This window comes from Zootoca vivipara, chromosome 11 (genome assembly GCF_963506605.1).
Source record: "Zootoca vivipara chromosome 11, rZooViv1.1, whole genome shotgun sequence".
Classification (NCBI taxonomy): domain Eukaryota; kingdom Metazoa; phylum Chordata; class Lepidosauria; order Squamata; family Lacertidae; genus Zootoca; species Zootoca vivipara.
Genome location: NC_083286.1, coordinates 13,462,657 through 13,482,524, shown reverse-complemented (window position 1 = coordinate 13,482,524; position 19,868 = coordinate 13,462,657). Strand labels below are relative to the sequence as shown.

At 42.4% G+C, this 19,868-nt stretch overlaps 1 protein-coding gene across 3 annotated transcripts in view; it reads left to right on the top strand.

Moving 5' to 3' along the window:
* ADAMTS19 (ADAM metallopeptidase with thrombospondin type 1 motif 19) overlaps positions 1–19,868 on the top strand; it is a 120,075-nt gene that overhangs the window by 45,959 nt on the left and 54,248 nt on the right. For 2 of the 3 annotated variants that reach the window (XM_035099895.2, XM_035099894.2), the window contains exons 8-9: positions 9,355–9,460; positions 18,316–18,456. In XM_035099895.2, the coding sequence (XP_034955786.2) occupies positions 9,355–9,460; positions 18,316–18,456 (247 nt within the window). The remainder of the gene's footprint in view (positions 1–9,354; positions 9,461–18,315; positions 18,457–19,868) is intronic. The other variant, XM_060280126.1, reaches the window with a different exon arrangement.

Genomic DNA, 19,868 nt, shown 5'->3' with positions numbered 1-19,868 from the left:
CTATCGACAAGCCCTAGGCTCAGTGGTTTAGACCACAGCGCCACCCGCGTCCCCTAAACAATGGGACTTACTGCCAAGCAGACAGGTTGCACTCTCAGTGAATTTATTAGACTTGCCACTCATATGCTACTGTGCAGGACAGTTTATTTACAAGTCTTGGCTCTAGGAATTATAAAATAGGATGTTTTGCACTGAACAAATTAAATATACTGGACTGGTGGTTAGACACATTTTTCCAGGGTTTTTATAGACTCGGATACATTGTTCCAATATGTGCAGTGAGGTGGGTAAAATAATTTATTGTGTCTCACTCCAGACTTGAGATTTAGCCTGGCTTCATATAAGATGAAAAAATGGAGGTACACTCTTCAGACTCACGTATGAATTAAGAAGCAGCATCATATAAATTGTGAATTGCGGTATTTGTGACTGTCTCAGAGAGGAGACACACATAGGACTTGATTCTGGAGTTTATGTCCTAGTAAATTCCTGTCCTTCCCTTTTGTTTGTTTATTTATTTCTAAGATCTGACACATCACAAGCTAAGCACAGGTATTCATGGTGAATAATGATAAACAGCGGCTGCATTCTCAGCATGTTTTAATTTCTCTTCATAGTGGCTACTCTATCTAGATGCTGAGCTAAACTCTCCCTCGATATGTGAGTGATGCTAAATACCATTATAAACCAGGATGTGATGGCTGTAGCCATTCTATATTGCGAAACTCCCCTGTGCTGAGAAGAGCGCAAGCTTTTCAAAATCAGTTCCAATAAAACAAATACATCTATGTATTCAGAATAATTTGTCCTTTACTCGGTAAAGGAGTCTCTGGCTTCTGTTATAGGTGCATCAAAATCCATGCCATCGTGACTTGAACTGGATAATGTGCTTGTGATGTGTTCTTTGACTCAGCCCATCCCCTGGAAAAAACTGTAGTCAAAGGAACTATATTTTTGGTAGTGGGAAAGAAAAAACTGAGAGAACACAGAGCAATACTGGCACGTAAGCCAGTTCTAAAGCACGCTCTTAGAAGAGCAAATCAGTGTTCACAAAATGGTTGCGAGCTCTTTCCAGCTGGAGCATTTAAGCACCACAAATGACCATCGTTTGTGCTCCTCTCCTTTTTAAGTGAAATGGCCAAATTGCCTTTACTATTGCTCCAAAAACCTAACCGAGCGTGTGAGAGAACATGAATACATATTCCTGGATCTTATTACCTAGAAGGATAGGCAATGGAAAAGGGCACAGACTGTCACTCTGAAAAACAAAACTTGCCATTATTTCTAGTTGCCATGTGTTGTTGTAAAATAAATGTCTAAAGAAGTCTTCTGCTTCCCCCATACCTGCCAAGTTCGGGACGTAAAGATCCGGGATCGGCAGCGCGCGCATGACCGGAAGTTGCGTGACGCAACTTCCGGTGGCGCTTCGCCCTTCTATGGGCACCAGAAAATGGCGGCGCCAGTGCCAGAAGTTGCTTCCGCGCATGACCGGAAACACGTAAAGCGACTTCCGGAGTGTTTGCTAGATGGAGTGTTTGTTGGTCTGACTCAGCATAAGGCAGTTTCCTGTGTTCCTATGGAAGACTAGACAGGAAGGCGTGTTTAGGCCCAGGCTAATTCCTAAGGGTGCTCTTAAGGGCTGGTTCTCAAGTGACAGAAGAATCCTGGGAATGCAGGTTACAAATAGAGGTGTTGCATGTCACCATATCCAAGCTTCCATTAAGCTGAAATTTGCGTATTTTTGTGTAAAAACAAGCACACTTTAGATGATGTCCAACTCTGAGGACCTTCCCTGCCAGAAGTAAAGCTATAGGGAACCAGGCAGAGGGCCTTCTCGACAGTGGGGCCCACCCTGTGAAACACCCTCCCATCAGATGTCAAGGAGATAAAGAACTACACAACTTTTATAAGACATCTGAAGGGAGCCTTGTATTGGGAAGTTTTGTATGTTTGGTTTTATATTTGTTGCAAGCCGCCTAGAGTGGCTGGGATGGCCCAGCCAGATGGGTGGGGTATAAATAATAAATTTATTATTATTATTATTATTATTATTATTATTATTATTATTATTATTATTACTTGTAGCCCATATGTTTTGGAGGCACTAAGTGAAGACTGTTCCCTGACATTTTCAATTCACATTGGCTTTATTCACATCATTAAACAAAAAATAAGAAGCTGCCGTAGATATGTAGACTGGGGCTGCCATCTAGGAATTGCTAGACTGCAAACCCAGCCAGCATAGCCAGTCATCAGGGATATCTGGAAGGTATTTAGATACAAGTTTTTTTTACTAGCCGCATATTTTATATCAGGATAGAATAGCATTTTCAGTGGTGACACTTTGATTGTGCAACTTTCTCCCAAATGTAGTTAGATTGGCCTCTTCTCTAATGTTTTTTAGATAAGACAGTTGAGACATTTTTTTCCTGCTAAACTTTTAAGTGTTTTTTTTTAAAATCTTGCTAGGGATTGTTTCTTTGTTCTCCAATTTTTGCCTGGAGGACCGTGTTTTAGGGGCAGAAGATGGTGTCTATACATACATACGGTATATAACTTTGCCAGTGTAGTTTAATTCTCCCTCCGATTCCAGTGCTTGGCTGTTCGTCCTTAGGATTATTCTACATTAAAGTGTTGCTATTTTTATTTATTCATAGGGATCTATATACTGCTTGATATTTCAAAGCTCTCTTATCTCTTCATTGTTGTATGTATGTTACAGGTAGGTAACTGTGTTGGTCTGAGTCGAAACAAAATTTAAAAAAAATTAAGTTTTTATTTTGGTATGAGCTTTCGTGTGCATGCATAAAAACCTAGTTGGTCTTTAAGGTGCTACTGAAGGAATTTTTTTATTTTGTTGTATGTATGGTCACTGATACATCTTTTAAGTGACAAATGAGTCGTCAGTGGTCCCCAGCCCCAGGCAGCAGTCTTCTACAGAGCCCTTTCAAAAGTACCACATATTATTTATACTTTTTAAGCGACAACAGCGCAGAAAGCTTTTTATCTCTCCCTCCTTTCCTCTTTCACTAATGGGAAACACTTGATGTGCTGAAAGAAAATGAATATTAGTTTCTTAGAAATAGAGCTGCAAGTCAAAGTTAATTTCCCCCAAGTCGTGCTCCGAAGTATGTGTGTTTGAAAAACACTTGTATATAGTCAAAGAAAATAGAAACACATGACCATAATATAGATCATATTTGCTATTTCAGTGGCTTAACGTACTGCAAACAACTGAAGCCTTATGCTGTGCTCAACATAATAAAATTCACATTCAAAGACATTGTAAGGACGCAAAACACGCAAAAGATTATTTTTCTTGCAAAGTAAATGTGATAAATTCTAGTAACCTTTGTAAGTACTGCTTTTCAGTATTGATGCATGTAATTTTAAGGAGTGTGAATTTTACTTTAAACATATCATATAATAGCTTTATATAGCTCGGTGGGAGGACTATGTACACCACCTCGAGCTCCTTGGAGGAATAAATAAAATAAATTGAGGGGTTTTTTTGACAAATAAAAATGCTTTCAGACTTCGTGAAATCAACCCTTCACTCAGTATGGATGTCATTAGGCACAATTTAATGCCATCTAAACATTTTGCCTATCAAATGACTGATTGGTTAGTCCTGAAGAACTTCCTGCAGTGGCATAGCAGCATGTGTTTTGGCATAAAAGTCTCACCTCCCACCTCCACACAGTTGCGGGCCCAGGCTCAGTGAGCCCAAGGCCACCAGGGCTGGGGCACGTGAAGCAGTAAAATGATATGACAACATTTCAGGATCAAAATGGCCACATCTTTATTGATTACAGATGTAAGCAGGGGTTTGGCATAGGTAATGGGCGATGGCACTGTGGTCTAAACCACTGAGCCTAGGGCTTGCCAATCAGAAGGTCGGCAGTTCGAATCCCCACGATGGGGTGAGCTCCCATTGGTCAGTCCTTGTTCCTACCAACCTAGCAGTTCCTACCAACCTAGCAGTTCCCGCTCTGGCGGGAAAGTAAATGGCGTTTCCGTGCGCTGCTCTGATTTGCCAGAAGCGGCTTAGTCTTGCTGGCCACATGACCCGGAAAAACTGTCGGCGGACAAACGCCGTCTCCCTAGGCCAGTAAAGAGAGATGAGCACCGCAACCCCAGAGTTGTCTGCAACTGGACCTAACAGTCAGGGGTCCCTTTACCTTTACCTTTACTGGGCGTTTGTATCCTGCATCGGCCAGGGTCAATCCTGGGTTAAGGATCTTCCCATGAAACGCATCAAAGAGAGGAATCCCTCCAGGATGCCATTTGGGGAGTTCTGTGGCCTGGTCGACCCCGTCTGGCGATTCAGGCAGAAGCCTTCCTCCTAGCTCCTCCCCACCCTTGTTTTAGACCAGGCATGGCCAAACTTTGTCCTCCAGCTTTTTTGGAACTACAGTTCCAATCATCCCTGATTACTGGTCCTGTTAGCTAGGGATGATGGGAGTTGTAGTCCCAAAACAGCTGGAGAGCCAAGTTTGGCCATGCCTGTTTTAGACTAAGGAACAAACCCAATGCCTTTTTTCCCCACCAGCAAGTTGTGACAGTTGCTATGAGGTAGGCAAAAAACAAACAAACCCCAGACTGGCCCAATTTGTCTGCAGGCAAGTTCCTCCCGGCCCCCTATTATTATTATTATTATTATTATTATTATTATTATTATTATTATTATTATTTGAATTTATATTTATATTATTTATTGAATTTAATTAATTCCACAGCAAGGTCATGCACATGCATTTAAGTTTTAAGGTTTTTAGTAGATTTTGTCAGGAATGTGAAGCAATTTTTCACTTTAAAAAACCCCCCAAACTAAACAGAACGTAGTATAAATGTAGGCACTGACAAAAAATAATAATTAGAGCATATCTGTGAGGTTGTTCTCGGCCATTGTATTATCAGGCTATAATACATGGTCTGATGACTACTTTTGATTATGAAAGTACTTTACAAACCTAAGTCATGGGCTTGTATATGATTCTACATTTATTCTTGTGATTAGATCCAATTCTCAGGTTTCGTTGCTTATTGGTGAATTTTTTCTTCATGCATTAAAGTTGCAATCTTATGCATTCCGTTTGCTTTGAGAGTTACAGTGGTACTGTGGTTCTCAAACGCCTTGGTACTCAAACAACTTGGAACCCAAACACTGCAAACCCGGAAGTAAGTGTTCAGTTTTGTGAACCTTTTTCAGAAGTCGAACGTGCTCCGTTTTGAGTGCCACACTTCCGTTTTGAGTGTTATGCTGAGGCCTCTGTGTGTTTTTGCTATTCATTTTGTGTTTTTGTTTTGCTTTTGTGACTGTGTGGAACCCAGTTCAGCTACTGATTGATTGTGTGACTGCAGTACAGTACATTGTTTTTTTGCTTTCATTTTATGGATCAATGGTCTCATTGGATAGTAAAGTTCATGTTAAATTGCTGTTTTAGGGGTTGTTTTTAAAAATCTGGAACGGATTAAATCCATTTTGCATTGCTTTCTATGGGAAAGCACGCCTTGGTTTGGGAACGCTTTGGTTTTAGAACAGACTTCCGGAACGGATTAAGTTTGAGAACCAAGATACCACTGTCCTTCTGAGTAAACTTGAATAAGATCCAGTTCATATCTTTAGCTGGAGGCTTAGCCATTACAGAAGATCAGTTGTTCAGCTCCACACACCCCCATCATGGATTTAACCTTGAAACCATTCCAGCTGTGCTAATAAGCCACAGGAAGAAGTAGAGGACACACACACACACACACACAAACACACACACACACCCCTTTCTCTTACCTAATGTTGGAATGACTAAGCCCAGCTGAAGCCAGTTTCTCTTTCTTAACACATGAAATTAATAACGAAGGACAAGACTTGAAACTAGTTCACACCTGGTAGTTGACTGATTTGCATTCAGTAGCTACTGTTTGATGTGGCTTTCAAGCACAAGGTCAGCTATGTTTAATAAGAAATGAAATAATAAAGAACACTGATTTTATATGTTTTGCTTGCAACATGCTTCCAGATAAGTCCTATCTTCCAAAACAGTGAGTAAGGAAATTTTAAATATGGGAAACATCCCGCAGATTTTATCCTAACATGAAATGTTTGGCATCTAATAATAAGCAGTGATCTTATGCAGTGGCAGAATGAAGAGTTTCTGGTCTACACAAATATATAGGTGAGTGCACTTGGTCAAAAATGGAATTGAAAAAAACCAGACACAAAAAAATTCTAAACTAATTAAAAAATATGGCTCAGATAGAAAATAAAATAGGAGGACTTGCAGTCTCACTTTCCAAAGTGAATGCAACTTTATGTCATAGCTGCCAAGTTTTCCCTTTTCTCGCGAGGAAGCCTATTCAGCATAAGGGAATTTCCCTTAAAAAAAGGGAGAACTTGGCAGCTATGCTTTATGTTATAGTGAAGGGAATGGCTGCAAAAGTGCCCCTTGTCATGCTATGATGAGTTATCTTGCTGCTAAGAGAATATGGAAACCACAACAGAGCCTGAAAATATTGTCTCTTGGGTGGCTGTGCTTTAAGTATAGATTTTTTGTAAGGATGTGTGTTTAGCTGATCATTGATATGTTATATCATTTATATATCAATTGTTAGATTTTGTGTTTTGTGCATTATGAATTTCTAAAACATGTTCTGAGTGTCTTGTTAGCCACCTCTGGCATTTTATTAGAAAAGGTGGGGTGTAAAGTGGTTTGAATCGGCAGGGAATCTCTAGCCATCCAGATGTTGTTGAGCTGCAGTACCAGGTCCCCTAACACTCTTTTGAACAAACAAACAGCCTTGCATCTCGGGTGGGAATAGTTTTGAGATATATATCTCATTAGTGTACCCTAAGTTCAAAGGAAAACTTTCTAAAGTAAAATTGATTTTTCCTCTTTATTGCTAGGAACTTTTTCAAAAAATGTTTTCACTGAGAATACAGCTTAGTAAGTTTCCTATTGTATTTCCTCCAGAATGCCTCTACAGGGACGCGGGTGGCGCTGTGGGTTAAACCACAGAGCCTAGGGTTTGCCAATTGGAAGGTTGGCGGTTCAAATCCCCACGATGGGGTGAGCACCCGTTGTTCGGTTCCAGCTCCTGCCCACCTAGCAGTTCAAAAGCACGTCAAGTACAAGTAGATAAACAGGTACCGCTCCAGCGGGAAGGTAAACGGCATTTCCGTGCGCTGCTCTGGTTTGCCAGAAGCGGCTTAGTCATGCTGGCCACATGACCCGGAAGCTGTCTGCGGACAAACACCGGCTCCCTCGGCCTATAGAGTGAGATGAGCGTGCAACCCCAGAGTTGTCCGCGACTGGACCTAATGGTCAGGGGTACCTTTACCTTATGCCTCTACAAGAAGGCACAATTGTTAACTGCTCTGAAAGGTTGTTGTTGTTTAGTCGTGTCCGACTCTTCGTGACCCCATGGACCAGAGCACGCCAGGCACTCCTGTCTTGCACTGCCTCCCGCAGTTTGGTCAAACTCATGTTTGTAGCTTCGAGAACACTGTCCAACCATCTCGTCCTCTGTCGCCCCCTTCTCCTAGTGCCCTCAATCTTTCCCAACCTCAGGGTCTTTTCCAGGGAGTCTTCTCTTCTCATGAGGTGGCCAAAGTATTGGAGCCTTAGCTTCACGATCTGTCCTTCCAGTGAGCACTCAGGGCTGATTTCCTTAAGAATGGAAATAAAAACCACAAATGTAAAAAAGTGTACATGTGGGTTTTTTAAAGGTTTTTTTTTTTTGTCAGTATATCATCTGACCATACTCAGGGCTACTGTGCTTGAGACAGAACAATGGAGGCATTGTAGGAGAGGTTCCTCTGTGTGCTGATAGACATACTAAAACATTTGGACCATGTTACGAATGGTTTTTCCTGCTCATTTTAAATGAGGTGCTAACTTGGGAGAGCAATGTAAGACCTTTGCCCCTCTTACTCCAGCTTCCTACTCAGTGCTGTGTGTGATACACATGATGGAAAAGGAAAAGGAAAAGCTGAGCACAGCCAGGGAATCCTCCATTCTCCTAAACTTTTAATACCGCTAATAATTTTGTTGCAACCAGAATGTGGCCGGCTTGTGTAGCACATTGCTTTTTCGGGAGGGGGGGGGGGACCCTTAAACTCAGTTCAGCTGAAACAGTTTAGGAATTGAGCAATCTGTTTCTTACCTTATGGAAGCATTAGAGATGTATGTGTGTGTGTTAGAACCTCTGCTGCTTTGCATTCCTTTCCCCTACTTTTTGCCTAATTTAGCTTCCCAGTGGATGACAGAAAGTTATACTGAGGAGATATTGGTTCATTCAGCGATGAAGCTGAGTCATCTTTCACCTGTCACTAATCTCACTGTAACTTACCTACCAGGGTTGCTATAAAGCAGGCATGGCCAAACTTGGTCCTCCAGATGTTTTGGGACCACAATTCCCATCATCCCTGATCACTGGTCCTGTTAGCTAGGGATGATGGGAGTTGTAGTCCCAAAACATATGGAGGGCCAAGTTTGGCCATGCCTGCTATAAGGGTTGCTTCTTTGTGTGCCTCCTCAAGAGGTCTGGAGGGTGTTAACACGAGAACAGGGCCTTCCCTGCAGTGGCTCCCCATCTATGCAACACTCTGCCCAGAGAGGTTTGCCTGGCACCTTCATTATACACCTTTAGGCGCCAGGCAAAAATGTTCCTTTTTAACCAGGCCTTTGGTTGATTTGATTGACATCCTATGCCCTTTTAAAATGTTTTTTTTAGGGGTGGGGGTGGGGGGGTTATTGAGTTGTTTTTATTTTGATTCTGTATTTTTTGGTTTTAGATTTTGATTTTGTTCTGTGAACTACCTTAAGACCTCTGGGTATAAGGCGGTATATACATTCAATTAATAATAAATAAATAAATAATAATAAAAGATTGGGAGGTCATAGGCAAAACTATACAGTCTCCTTGGGGGAAGACCTCTGTGGTGGCTCCTGGCTATGAAATGAGGTCCCCATAGAGGGTTACCTGATGCTAATAATAATAATAATAATAATAAATTTATTATTTCTACCCCGCCCGTCTGGCTGGGTTTCCCCAGTCTGGGCGGCTTTCAATGGAACATTAAAAACAGAATAAAACTTCAGACCTTAAAATCTTCTTTATGTCATCTGGGTACTTTTGAGTGGGAAAGATCAGATTCAGTACATCAGGTCATTCATTGCACACATTACAGCTGTCCTTTTGTAGCATGTTGCCTTTTGTAAAAGCCACGACATCATGTTTGCAGGTTTGCAACATACTGGAAAACAGTATTATTCTCATATAGCACGTGTGAAACACTGTAAGTGAATAAAAATAAGAAGTGTAGTGATTACTTGTGATCCTTGTATTTTCTAGGTATAGCGTATCTGAATGGGATGTGCAGTGAAAAGCGGAAATGTATTATTGCAGAGGATAATGGCTTGAATCTCGCCTTTACTATTGCCCATGAGATGGGTCACAAGTAAGTAGATAAAACAAGCATTATTCAACTTTATGTTGGCATTCCAAGTTAACACTGTTAGTCTGAAAAAGGAGATTTGGTATTCATGTGTACATTTAAATAAATTTACCATTCTTCCCTATATTTGATTTTGTTCTGTGAACTGCCCTGAAACCTCCGGGTATAGGGTGATATATTATTATTAATAATAATAACACCATGGCTGATTTTCTTTTGATTTTTTAAAAAAATCTAATTATCATAGAATTGTAGAGTTGGAAGGGACCCAAGGGTCATCTAGTCCAACCCCCTGCAATGCAGGAACCTCAACTAGATCATAGATGACAGATGACCATCCAACCTCTGCTTAATAACCTTGAAGGAAGGAGAATCCACTACATATGAAAGTACTTGGCTGGTGTTGGATATATTCAGTAAATAGTTTTGAGATGATTTGGGTTCAACAACTGGAATTAAACAAGTAAATAAACGGAAGGCAAGTGAAATTTCAGTTGACATGTGATTTGGGAATGTTTGAAGTATTTAGCTGCTGGTTAGGAGAGCGAAAAAAGCAATCAATTTAATTGTAAAGCAGACAATATTTTTGAATTTCTGGAACTGGAAGCTACACTTAGGTGTTTTCTAGGCATATGTGAAATTTCCAAACCCACATGCACCTAGTTTAGGGGGACAAAGGGGGATGCTCACATTGGCTCATCTAGTGCAGGTATGGCCAAACTTGGCTCTCCAGCTGTTTTGGGACTACAGTTCCCATCATCCCTGACCACTGGTCCTGTTAGCTAGAGATGATGGGAGATGTAGTCCCAAAACAGCTGGAGGGCCAAGTTTGGCCATGCCTGATCTAGTGGGTTGCCAGAAAAGGTGCTTAACCCCCAGCCAAAGATTTTCATCTACAATTGCCTCCTCATCATTCTCCCTCCAACTCCTATTGTCAAATAACCTTTTAAGGCATTGGTTTTCAAATTACATTCTTGAGATACATCAACGGGCTTCTGAAGAAGATTGCTCTGGTGAAAGCCAAATTACAAGATCTCTCTCTCTCTCTCTCTCTCTCTCTCTCTCTCTCTCTCTCTCTCTCTCTCTCTGTGTGTGTGTGTGTGTGTGTGTGTGAGAGAGAGAGAGAGAGAGAGAGAGAGAGAGAGAGAGAGAATGTCGGGCTGTCAATGAAGGCTTACCAAAGGGTTTGCGTGATGAGGCTACCAGAAATCCCCCTTAAATAACTCACAACACACACATTATTTTAGGTTTGGGTTTTTGACATTATTTTGGCCACAACTTTATTTAAATACAATTTAATTTTGAGTGTTGGCTTAGGCTTTTGGTTAATCCATCTGTTCCCTTATTGGGTCAGGACCATTTCCATCTGTCCCGCTTGGGACAGGACCAGCTCCGACTTCCCTATGCATATAGGGAAGTCAAGTAAACACCCCATGGGAGAGGAGGTAGCTGTGCCCAGGCATTCCCCCCCTCAACCAGGAATGTCCCCCAAGGCTCGTGCTCTATAATGGCCCCTCAGCCCCGCCTATGGCGGGGATGAATTGACTAGAGCCCCAGGATTCTTTAACGGAATACTTCTATGAGGAGCAATATTAAGTGGGGGGGGGTAGGCATCTCGAAGCCATACCCCTCCTCCAACCAAATTTATTAACCAAAGCCTAACCGCCAACCTAACAAGTTGTGACAATTTGCTAAGCAGTAGGCAAAAACCAAGTGGCAACAGCCAATCAGCCAAATGGCAAAATTCCTACTGGGCCCCTTCAACAGGCGACCCCATGAAAGGCAATGTCCGGCTAAAACCTTCAGAAACAGCGGCGGGTCGGAGGGAGATTCAAACACTTGCAAGAGTGAGGCAAAACCGAAAGACTCTGAATATATAAAGGGGGCCAACCTGCCAATCAAATGTTGTGACATGCAACAACAACCACACCCCCTATCTATCATTCAGCTCTGGCTTAGCCCAACCCCCACCCAAACCCTCAGGAATTTCTTCCTAGCCCTTCCGCAATCCTCATGATCTCTTATTAGATAACGAGCTTTGTCTGGTCCCGACTGTTTCTTTTGTCTGAGATTCTACATGTGTGCATGCTGCGTCCAACACCCACCCTTTGCTCTGTGGATAGTTGCAGCTGATGACACTTGTATCTGTGCTCTCTAGTCAGCAAGCATGCAGTTGTGTGCTATTGGCTATGGCACCCCAACTTCTTCATAGCCATGAATTGCTCCACTCCTACTAGACAGGGTTTCAGGATTTGGCCTGCGAAACCTTTTGTTTTAGAACAATGCCAATCGGCCGGTGTCACTCTGATGATTCTACACTGTCTGCCCATTTCCCTGCTTGCGTGCCGAGGTACCAAGACTTCCCACCAAATAATTTCACACATCACACGGAAATTAAGTTTTGGTTTTTGGCATTAATTTTGGCCACAACTTTATTTAAATACAACTGAATGTGAGTGGTTGCTTAGGCATTGGTTCCCATGCCATCAGTCCCCCGCCTGGGACAGATCTGACTCCCCAGCGAACTGGGGATGTCAGGATAGGTAAGCACCCTCTGAGAGAGGCTGGGGCAAGGCACCACGCCCTATGACCTCTCCCCCAGGTGCTCCCCAAGGCTCATGCACGGTCCTAGCCCCTTGCGGGGGTACGGACAAACATGTTGAGCCCCAGGATTCCTTTAACGGAATACCCCTAAAGGCAGCAGCAATTTTGAGGGGCAGGCCCAGCGAAATCCTTACCCTTCCACCATCCAATTCGAACCAATGCCTAACCGCCAACCTTACAAGTTGTGACAGTTTGCTATGTAGTAGGCAGAATCCACCTGGCACCAGCCAATCAGCCAGATGGCAAAATTCCTACTAGGCCCCCGAATACGAACGGCCCCGTGACAGGCACAGCAATGTCAAGCACAGCAAAAAAAACCTAAATATAGGGAGGGAGGGAGGGAGGGAGATCTGTTTGCAAGCACCCAAAAGCGAAAGCGCAACCTGCTTGCACCCTTTTAAAGGCTGTGGCTGTCAATCAAAATTAGCAACATAACATTCTCCCCAGCAACAATCCCCCAGTGGCCATCCCAACTGACCTGCCCCTACTGACCAGGGAAGGCCTTGTTAACCCTTCCGCAACCCATGCTCTCCTTAAGGGGAGAACCTGCTTTGTGATCAGCATCTTTGAAATACAGTACAAAGCATGCCAATGGCATTCCTTTCAGGCTATCATTGTTACATTCACCCACCCACAACAGACTATGGAAGCAACTGCCCCCATCCCCAGCAAACACACACCTCATTCTTTCTTTCAGATACTGTTGTGCACTCTGCCTTTCTACTGTCTCCAGAAGTCCTGTTATTATACTAACTTTGGGGCGGGTAGGGGATCGCATTAGCTTTATAGCCGTTATTATTGCCCAAGCATTTTGAGAGCAGTGAGTGTTACAGAATCGAAAGTGGAGCACCAGCAAATAAAACAGAGCAATAAGGCGACAGACCAGCCAAACCACAATTCACCCAACAACCCTAAAAGTGTACATTGGAGATGGATAAGCGGTAACGCTCCAGATTTATAGATTTATTTTTATTCACAGATATCCTGCGCAAGTGAACACCAACTTTCCTCAAGCTTAGGAAAGATATTTGAGATGAAAATTTAGTATCCAAGAGAGAATTAGAAGAGAAGTAGGGCAAAGATGGAAAAGAGATTAATAAGAGGAATATTCTTGCTATTGCAATTCAGCTTTAAATCATGATAAGAGATTTCCCCTAATATGTTTGTTTGTTTATTCATACACTGCCCTTCCTCTGGGGATCACAGGTCCCGAAGGCAGAGCTCCTCTGTGCTGGAAAGCCTGCTTCTGCTGCCAATGGATTGCAGGATTGCACCCCAGAGCAATGAATTGTTTATCTAAAGACCTGAATTGCTGCAATGACCAAGAACAGAAAAGCATCCACAGTTGGATGTTCTTACAGATACCTTCTTTTTCGGTCATCACTCGTAGCCGAGTAAGATTGTCTTCCATGAATATGGTCTTAAAGGTGTGTCCGTAAGTGACTGCGGAGGCCAATTCTGGATACTCGTGCCATCGGAATAGAGCCTCACTGCAAACTGTGCATTGATCAGTGTGCACTGATCTCCACACATAGAATAAATTAATGCACAGGCGTCTTCCAAAAACCCATCCAGAATTGACAGATACTTGCAGTGCAACTCTGTGCATGTCTACTCAGATAACAGCCCCACTGTGTTCATGTGAGATACAGATTGGTCCGTTGAATGTGGTAACCTCAGTGAAAACAACATTCATGTGCTAGAGCTGCTTGGCCAGGAATGGAACAATAAGAGCCCTTTAGTTATACCGTTAGTTAGCTGTTTGGGATCAGATGAAAATTCCAAACTGGCTTTTAAAGTCATCCTTACAGAGAGTGCATTGCAATAGTCAATCCATGATATTACTGAGGAATAAATATTGGCCCAGGTGTAAACAAAACAACAACAAGGTGTAAATGGGAGAAAAATGTACCCTTAGCTATTGCAATCGCAACCTAGTCATTCAGGAACATTGCTAGAACCCAACAGCATACTCACCTGGCACACCTGATTCTACAAGGGACCCTGACCCCATCTAGAACCAATATAGAGTTCTGAACTAAACAACAACAACAACAACAACAACAACAACAACAACAACAACAACAACATATTTATATCCTGCCCATCTAACTGGGTTTCCCCAGCCACTCTGAATAAAAGTACATTGTAAATACATATAACACAGACAATTACCTTTTGGAATTATGTAAATGGGGGCCGCGTGCTCCTTGTACAGTTTCTCCATAATTTTTTAGTGAGTCATGTAGGCCTCTCCAGCCTGCCCCAAATATTCACACATTTGATTCTGACAAATGACACAATGGCATACAAGACAACTGGGATTCACTAGTATTTTCCACTTTCATTGACCTTTTGAACAGATGTTTTTAACTTTGGGGTAGTTTAAGTCTTCTCCATTAAACAACTAAGCTGCTGCTTATAATAAGATTCTGGCTCTTCAGCTTCTGCTTTCCTTTCTGTTAAATTTAATTGGTACTTTTTGCAAGCAATATTATTTGGCAGTAAATAGGTCTTCTATAGCTGCACGGCAAGGTTTCTGTGTTTTGGTATCTATGTGAAAGTGCAGACCATTCTTATGCATGTCTGCCCAAAATAAATCCCCATTGATTTCAGTGGACCTGACTCACAGGCCTGTATGTGTAAAATTGTGGTCTTAATTTTTGTTTTGGTGATGATCCACTTTATTGAGTGCAAAATGTATCAGAAAGGCAAGCAGCAATCCAACAGTTGTCATCAATATCATACCATAATTTCTTCACACACAAATGTACTACTATTACACTAGTGCAGGCATCCCCAAACTGCAGCCCTCCAGATGTTTTGGCTTACAACTCCCATGATCCCTAGCTAAGAGGGCCAGTGGTCAGGGATGATGGGAATTGTAGTCCAAAACATCTGGAGGGCCGAAGTTTGGGGATGCCTGGGCTAGTGGGAATCACTGTCTTGAGTTTGTCAGGAAGAACTCTTACGACAATTCGAAAAACGCTTACTTGCAAATGTGGATTAAAAGTCCTATTTTGGCACCACCATGCAATAGGGGGTTTGGGGTTTTTGTTTCCACTATCACTCCCTAGGAAACCCTCAGAGCCTCAGAATGGTTCCTTACTCCATTTTGAATCCATAAAGTATAGTTACTTTTTAAACGTATGCTGTTATTATGATGGTTGATGTTGTCAAATAAAAACTTGCCTCTTGTTGTCTGGCAGCATGGCTTGATTGAAGTTAGTAGGGATAGAAGTTAGTAGGGATAGAAAATGGGACCCAGGTGGCTCTGTGGGTTAAACCACTGAGCCTAGGGCTTGCTGATCAGAAGGTCAGCGGTTCGAATCCCTGTGGCGGGGTGAGCTCCCGTTGCTCGGTCCCAGCTCCTGCCAACCTAGCAGTTTGAAAGCACATCAAAATGCAAGTAGATAAATAGGAACCGCTACAGCGGGAAGGTAAACGGCGTTTCCGTGTGCTGCTCTGGTTCGCCAGAAGTGGCTTTGTCATGCTGGCCACATGATCTGGAAGCTGTACGCTGGCTCCCTCGGCCAATAACGCGACCTAATGGTCAGGGGTCCCTTTACCTTTAGGGATAGAAAATACTGTAGTATCTGCTGGGAGTAAAGGAACAGACTGCAAAACACAGAGAGACAAACAAAACCTAGGCTACAGTCTCGATGCAACCAGTCATTAATATACCTGTATCATCACAGAAATAATAAATTTGTTGTGCAAGATTTCGTTCGGCTTCCATTTTGCCTGGATTATTGGCTGACAGGAGTGTGTTAGTTGAGCTGTCAGTTCAGGATGTTTTAAAGTAAGGATGGCTGGCAAGAAAAGCTCTTTGACAGATGGAAACTGCTTTGCACTGCAGGAGGGAAAGTGCAGAATTCACATACTTTGGATTTAGGCCAGATGGCTACAATTGTTGGTGTGAGGTGGAGGAGAGAGAGAGAGAAGGATTTGCATTACGGTGTAGTCTTAGTAGCTACGGTGCTTCCCTAAAATTAGTTTATCTGATTTGTGCAACTTGAGAAACCCAGAACATACAATCCTTATTTGCAGCCTTAGCTGTGCTGTTAATCTAGTTGGTTTTTCAACCTCACATCTCTCCGATCTTCCTTCTTTCTCTCCACCAAACAGTTATAAGGAGTCAGCCTTCAGAAGTGGTATTTCTGAATCTTTCAAGCTTTGAAATGGTGAATATTAGGATGGATAGACAGTTGTTTATTTAATAAGTGTGTGTGTGTGGAGCGAATAACATATATTTTATCAATGCTTCCCTGAGGAAAAGATGCTTGTTAGAGTCATTGAGCATTAAATGCATTGTGTGAGAGGGAATTATTGTGTTTATTATGTATTTTGTGGTTTTTAAATTGTCATTTTATGTTGTGAACTGCCCTGAGATGGATATATACAAATTTAATAAAACAAACAAACAAATAAATAAATCATTTCACTTCCATATCACTTTCATTTAAAAAACAAACAAAAAACCTGAAAGTGGTTTACAACCTACATTAAAATGTCAAATCCAGAATAAAACATTACAAAAGAAAGTCAGGTATAAGTTATACACTCAAAACAACATAATTAGCAAGAAACTCAAATATGTCTTAAAGATTTCAAAATAAAACATTACAAAGTAGGTCACTACAGAATGCAAATTTAACACAGCAAAGTTAAAAATAAATACCTTATGAATATAAAATGCATATTTAAAACAGTGTATTGGCAAGAGAGTAAAGTATTATCATAAGCATAGAACATATATCTGCTGTTGTTGCTGCCAGTCCTGCCAATGGTGGTTCATGGAGGGCGATGGCTGTGGAGCCTCAGGCTGATGACCTTGGTTTGCACTTGGTAAGAAGACCCAGCCAATTTGGTCTTGGGCCTCTTCAGCAGCCTCAGTTTTTGTAGCTGGAGTCAGTCAGGTGGGGAAAGGCTTGCAAGGCAGGGAGCAACATTAGCAGTTGTGAAATTTATTCGGATCTCAAAGACGTCTATAAAATTTGAGCAGCCTAACTTCTGAGCAGACCTGCAACCAACAGTCTTGTTGAGCTTGCTTCATGAAGGCTGCAATCCTAACCACATATCGGGTCCTCCCTCCACGTGTTGCGGTGTGACCTGGCAACCAGAACCTGTGTTGTGGGTGGGAATGTTTGGATGGCCACAACACCCTATTGGAGGTCCCTCGATGCTGGGTGCAATTAGACCAATGGAACGCCAACAAAAATTGTATCGAGGGACCTCTATTTAAGCTGATGCACGTGTTCCTGAGCTTCATCTTTTGGGCCAGTGCATCAGAAAACCCTCCTAGCTCTCCCTATATTTAGGGCTTGCACACATGACCTTGCTATGCCGTCGTGTGTCGTCTGTCATTGGAACAGGGGCACGGCAGGAATTTTCCCCACTTGGCTGATTGGCTGGTGCCATTTAGGTTTCGCCTGCCGTGTAGCAAATCGTCACAACTTGTAAGGTTGCGGATAGGCTCTGGTTCAGGTGATAGGGGTGGCGGAGCGGTCTGTCCATCCCTATGTGATGGGTATTCCGTTAAAGGAATCCAGGGACTCATTGGTTGGTCAACCCTGAGAGGGGTTGTGCCCTGAGCCGGAGTCCAGGGAGACATCTGGCTGGTGGACTGGCTTGACCCCGCTTTCCACTGTGCCGGGTGTTTCACCCAAGGTTGTGTGTGTGCCCTGGGTCAGTGCTACCTGCAACGGTGCAGGGAGCTAGTCGAACCAGAGCCTATGCAACCACTCACTTGATTGTAATCAATAAAGTTGTGGCCTAAATTCTGTAAAAAACTAAACCAAAAATTTGAGTCTTGTCTGAATTTATTTGGGGATGGTTAAAGGGTCTACACACACAACTGAAGTCCTGTTCAATTTAGTGAGCTTCCCATGGGGATTGCAGTCTTAACTAGCAGCAAGTTTCATGAAACTTGGTGGGACTAACTTTTGAGTAAGATGTACTAAACTTCTGAATAACTTTGAACAACTAGCGTGTTGCCACCAGTGTGTGTGTGTGTGTGTGTGAGAGAGAGAGAGAGAGAGAGAGAGAGACACACAGAGAGAGATTAAATATGGATTATAAGTCATATTGGTTTTTAAAGAGAAATATTATGTACATATGAATATCGCTTACTGGGAAGTATGTCTATTTCGAAAGTGGGGTGAAAGCTACTGCCTTTCTATGAGCAGTTTAAAAACTATTTATATATTTCCCTCTTAAAATAAGCTCTACTTTCAATACTTTCACATTTTTAGCATGGGAATAAATCATGACAATGACCACCCATCTTGTGCAGATGGTCTCCATATCATGTCTGGAGAATGGATCAAAGGGCAGAATCTTGGAGATGTTTCATGGTCCCGGTGCAGCAGGGAAGATCTGGAAAGATTTCTCAGGTAATTCATTCAAGAAGTGGAATTGCTTAATGTCAGCTTTTACATCTATTCATTTATTTTCTTTGATGGCTATAAATTTCAGACATGTCAAGTTTTCAGCACCCTGTAGCAGCTTCTGTGTCATGTTCAAAAGGTACTGTTGAACAGTTTTAAAAGTGTGGTATCTCAACTTTCAGTATTATTGGAATTATCCAGCAATAGAACATGAGAGTTAATTGAAGGAAGAGGGTAGAAATAATTTTAAAAGGTTTGTTCACCTATGTTTGGAGCAAGAGGAAGAAGCCTTGTGGTCTCTTCCAACTCTATGATTCTATGATTCTATGATACTAAGCATGTAGGAGGTCCCTTGTGTGGAGAAGATGGAGAAATGCTGTTGGGTGACAGGGAGAAGGTGGAACTGTTCAACACCTACTTTTCACAGGTTGGATCGCCACCTGTCAGGCATGATGTGGTTGAGATTGCAGGGATTTGGACTAAATGACCCTAGGAGTGCCTTCCAACTCTACAATTCTATGATTTTACAATAAAGGTTCTTATGTTCAAGATGGGACGCGGGTGGCGCTGTGGTCTAAACCACTGGGCCTCTTGGGCTTGCCAATCAGAAGGTTGGTGGTTCGAATCCCTGTGACGGGGTGAGCTCCCGTCACTCTGTCCCAGCTCCTGCCAACCTAGCAGTTCGAAAGCACACCAGAGCAAGTAGATAAATAGATACTGCTGCGGTGGGAAGTTAAATAGTGTTTCCATGTGCTCTGGCTTCTGTCACAGTGTCCCGTTGCTCCAGAAGCGGTTTAGTCATGCTGGCCACATGACCCGGAAAGCTGTTTGTGGACAAATGCTGGCTCCCTCGGCCTGAAGGTGAAACGAGCACTGCAACCCCAGAGTCGCCTTTGACTGGACTTAACCGTCTGGGGATCCTTTACCTTTACCTTATGTTCAAAGACACATCTGTTCAAAATGGGGCAGAGCAATTGCATTCAGTGTTCATTTTTGGAATATTAGAGAGCAAGCTATTGGTCTAATCCAGCAAAGAAGGCCCACAAAATACTGTTCATGAATTCTCTGGCAGGAGTCTGGATCCAACAATGAGGCCTGCCCATGTGTTTGGGTTGGATTAGGGACTGTGCAAAAAAAAAAAAAAGGAATTAAATGCAGGTGTGCACCTGGCTTAATTTATGTATCTTTACAAGGGAAATTTCTTCCATTAGATTTTGTTTGTTTCATTTTTACCCCCGCCCCCCAATTTCTATTGAATAACTGGTTAATTTGAAACAAGATGTGAATCATGCAAGGTCACAATTTGTTAGTTCAACCTTTACACTAATTTAAAACCTCAGCATTTCACTGAATGAAACAAAACGGTTCTCTAAGCGTTCACTTTAAGATGTATAATCCCTTCTTTGTAGTGTGTGCAT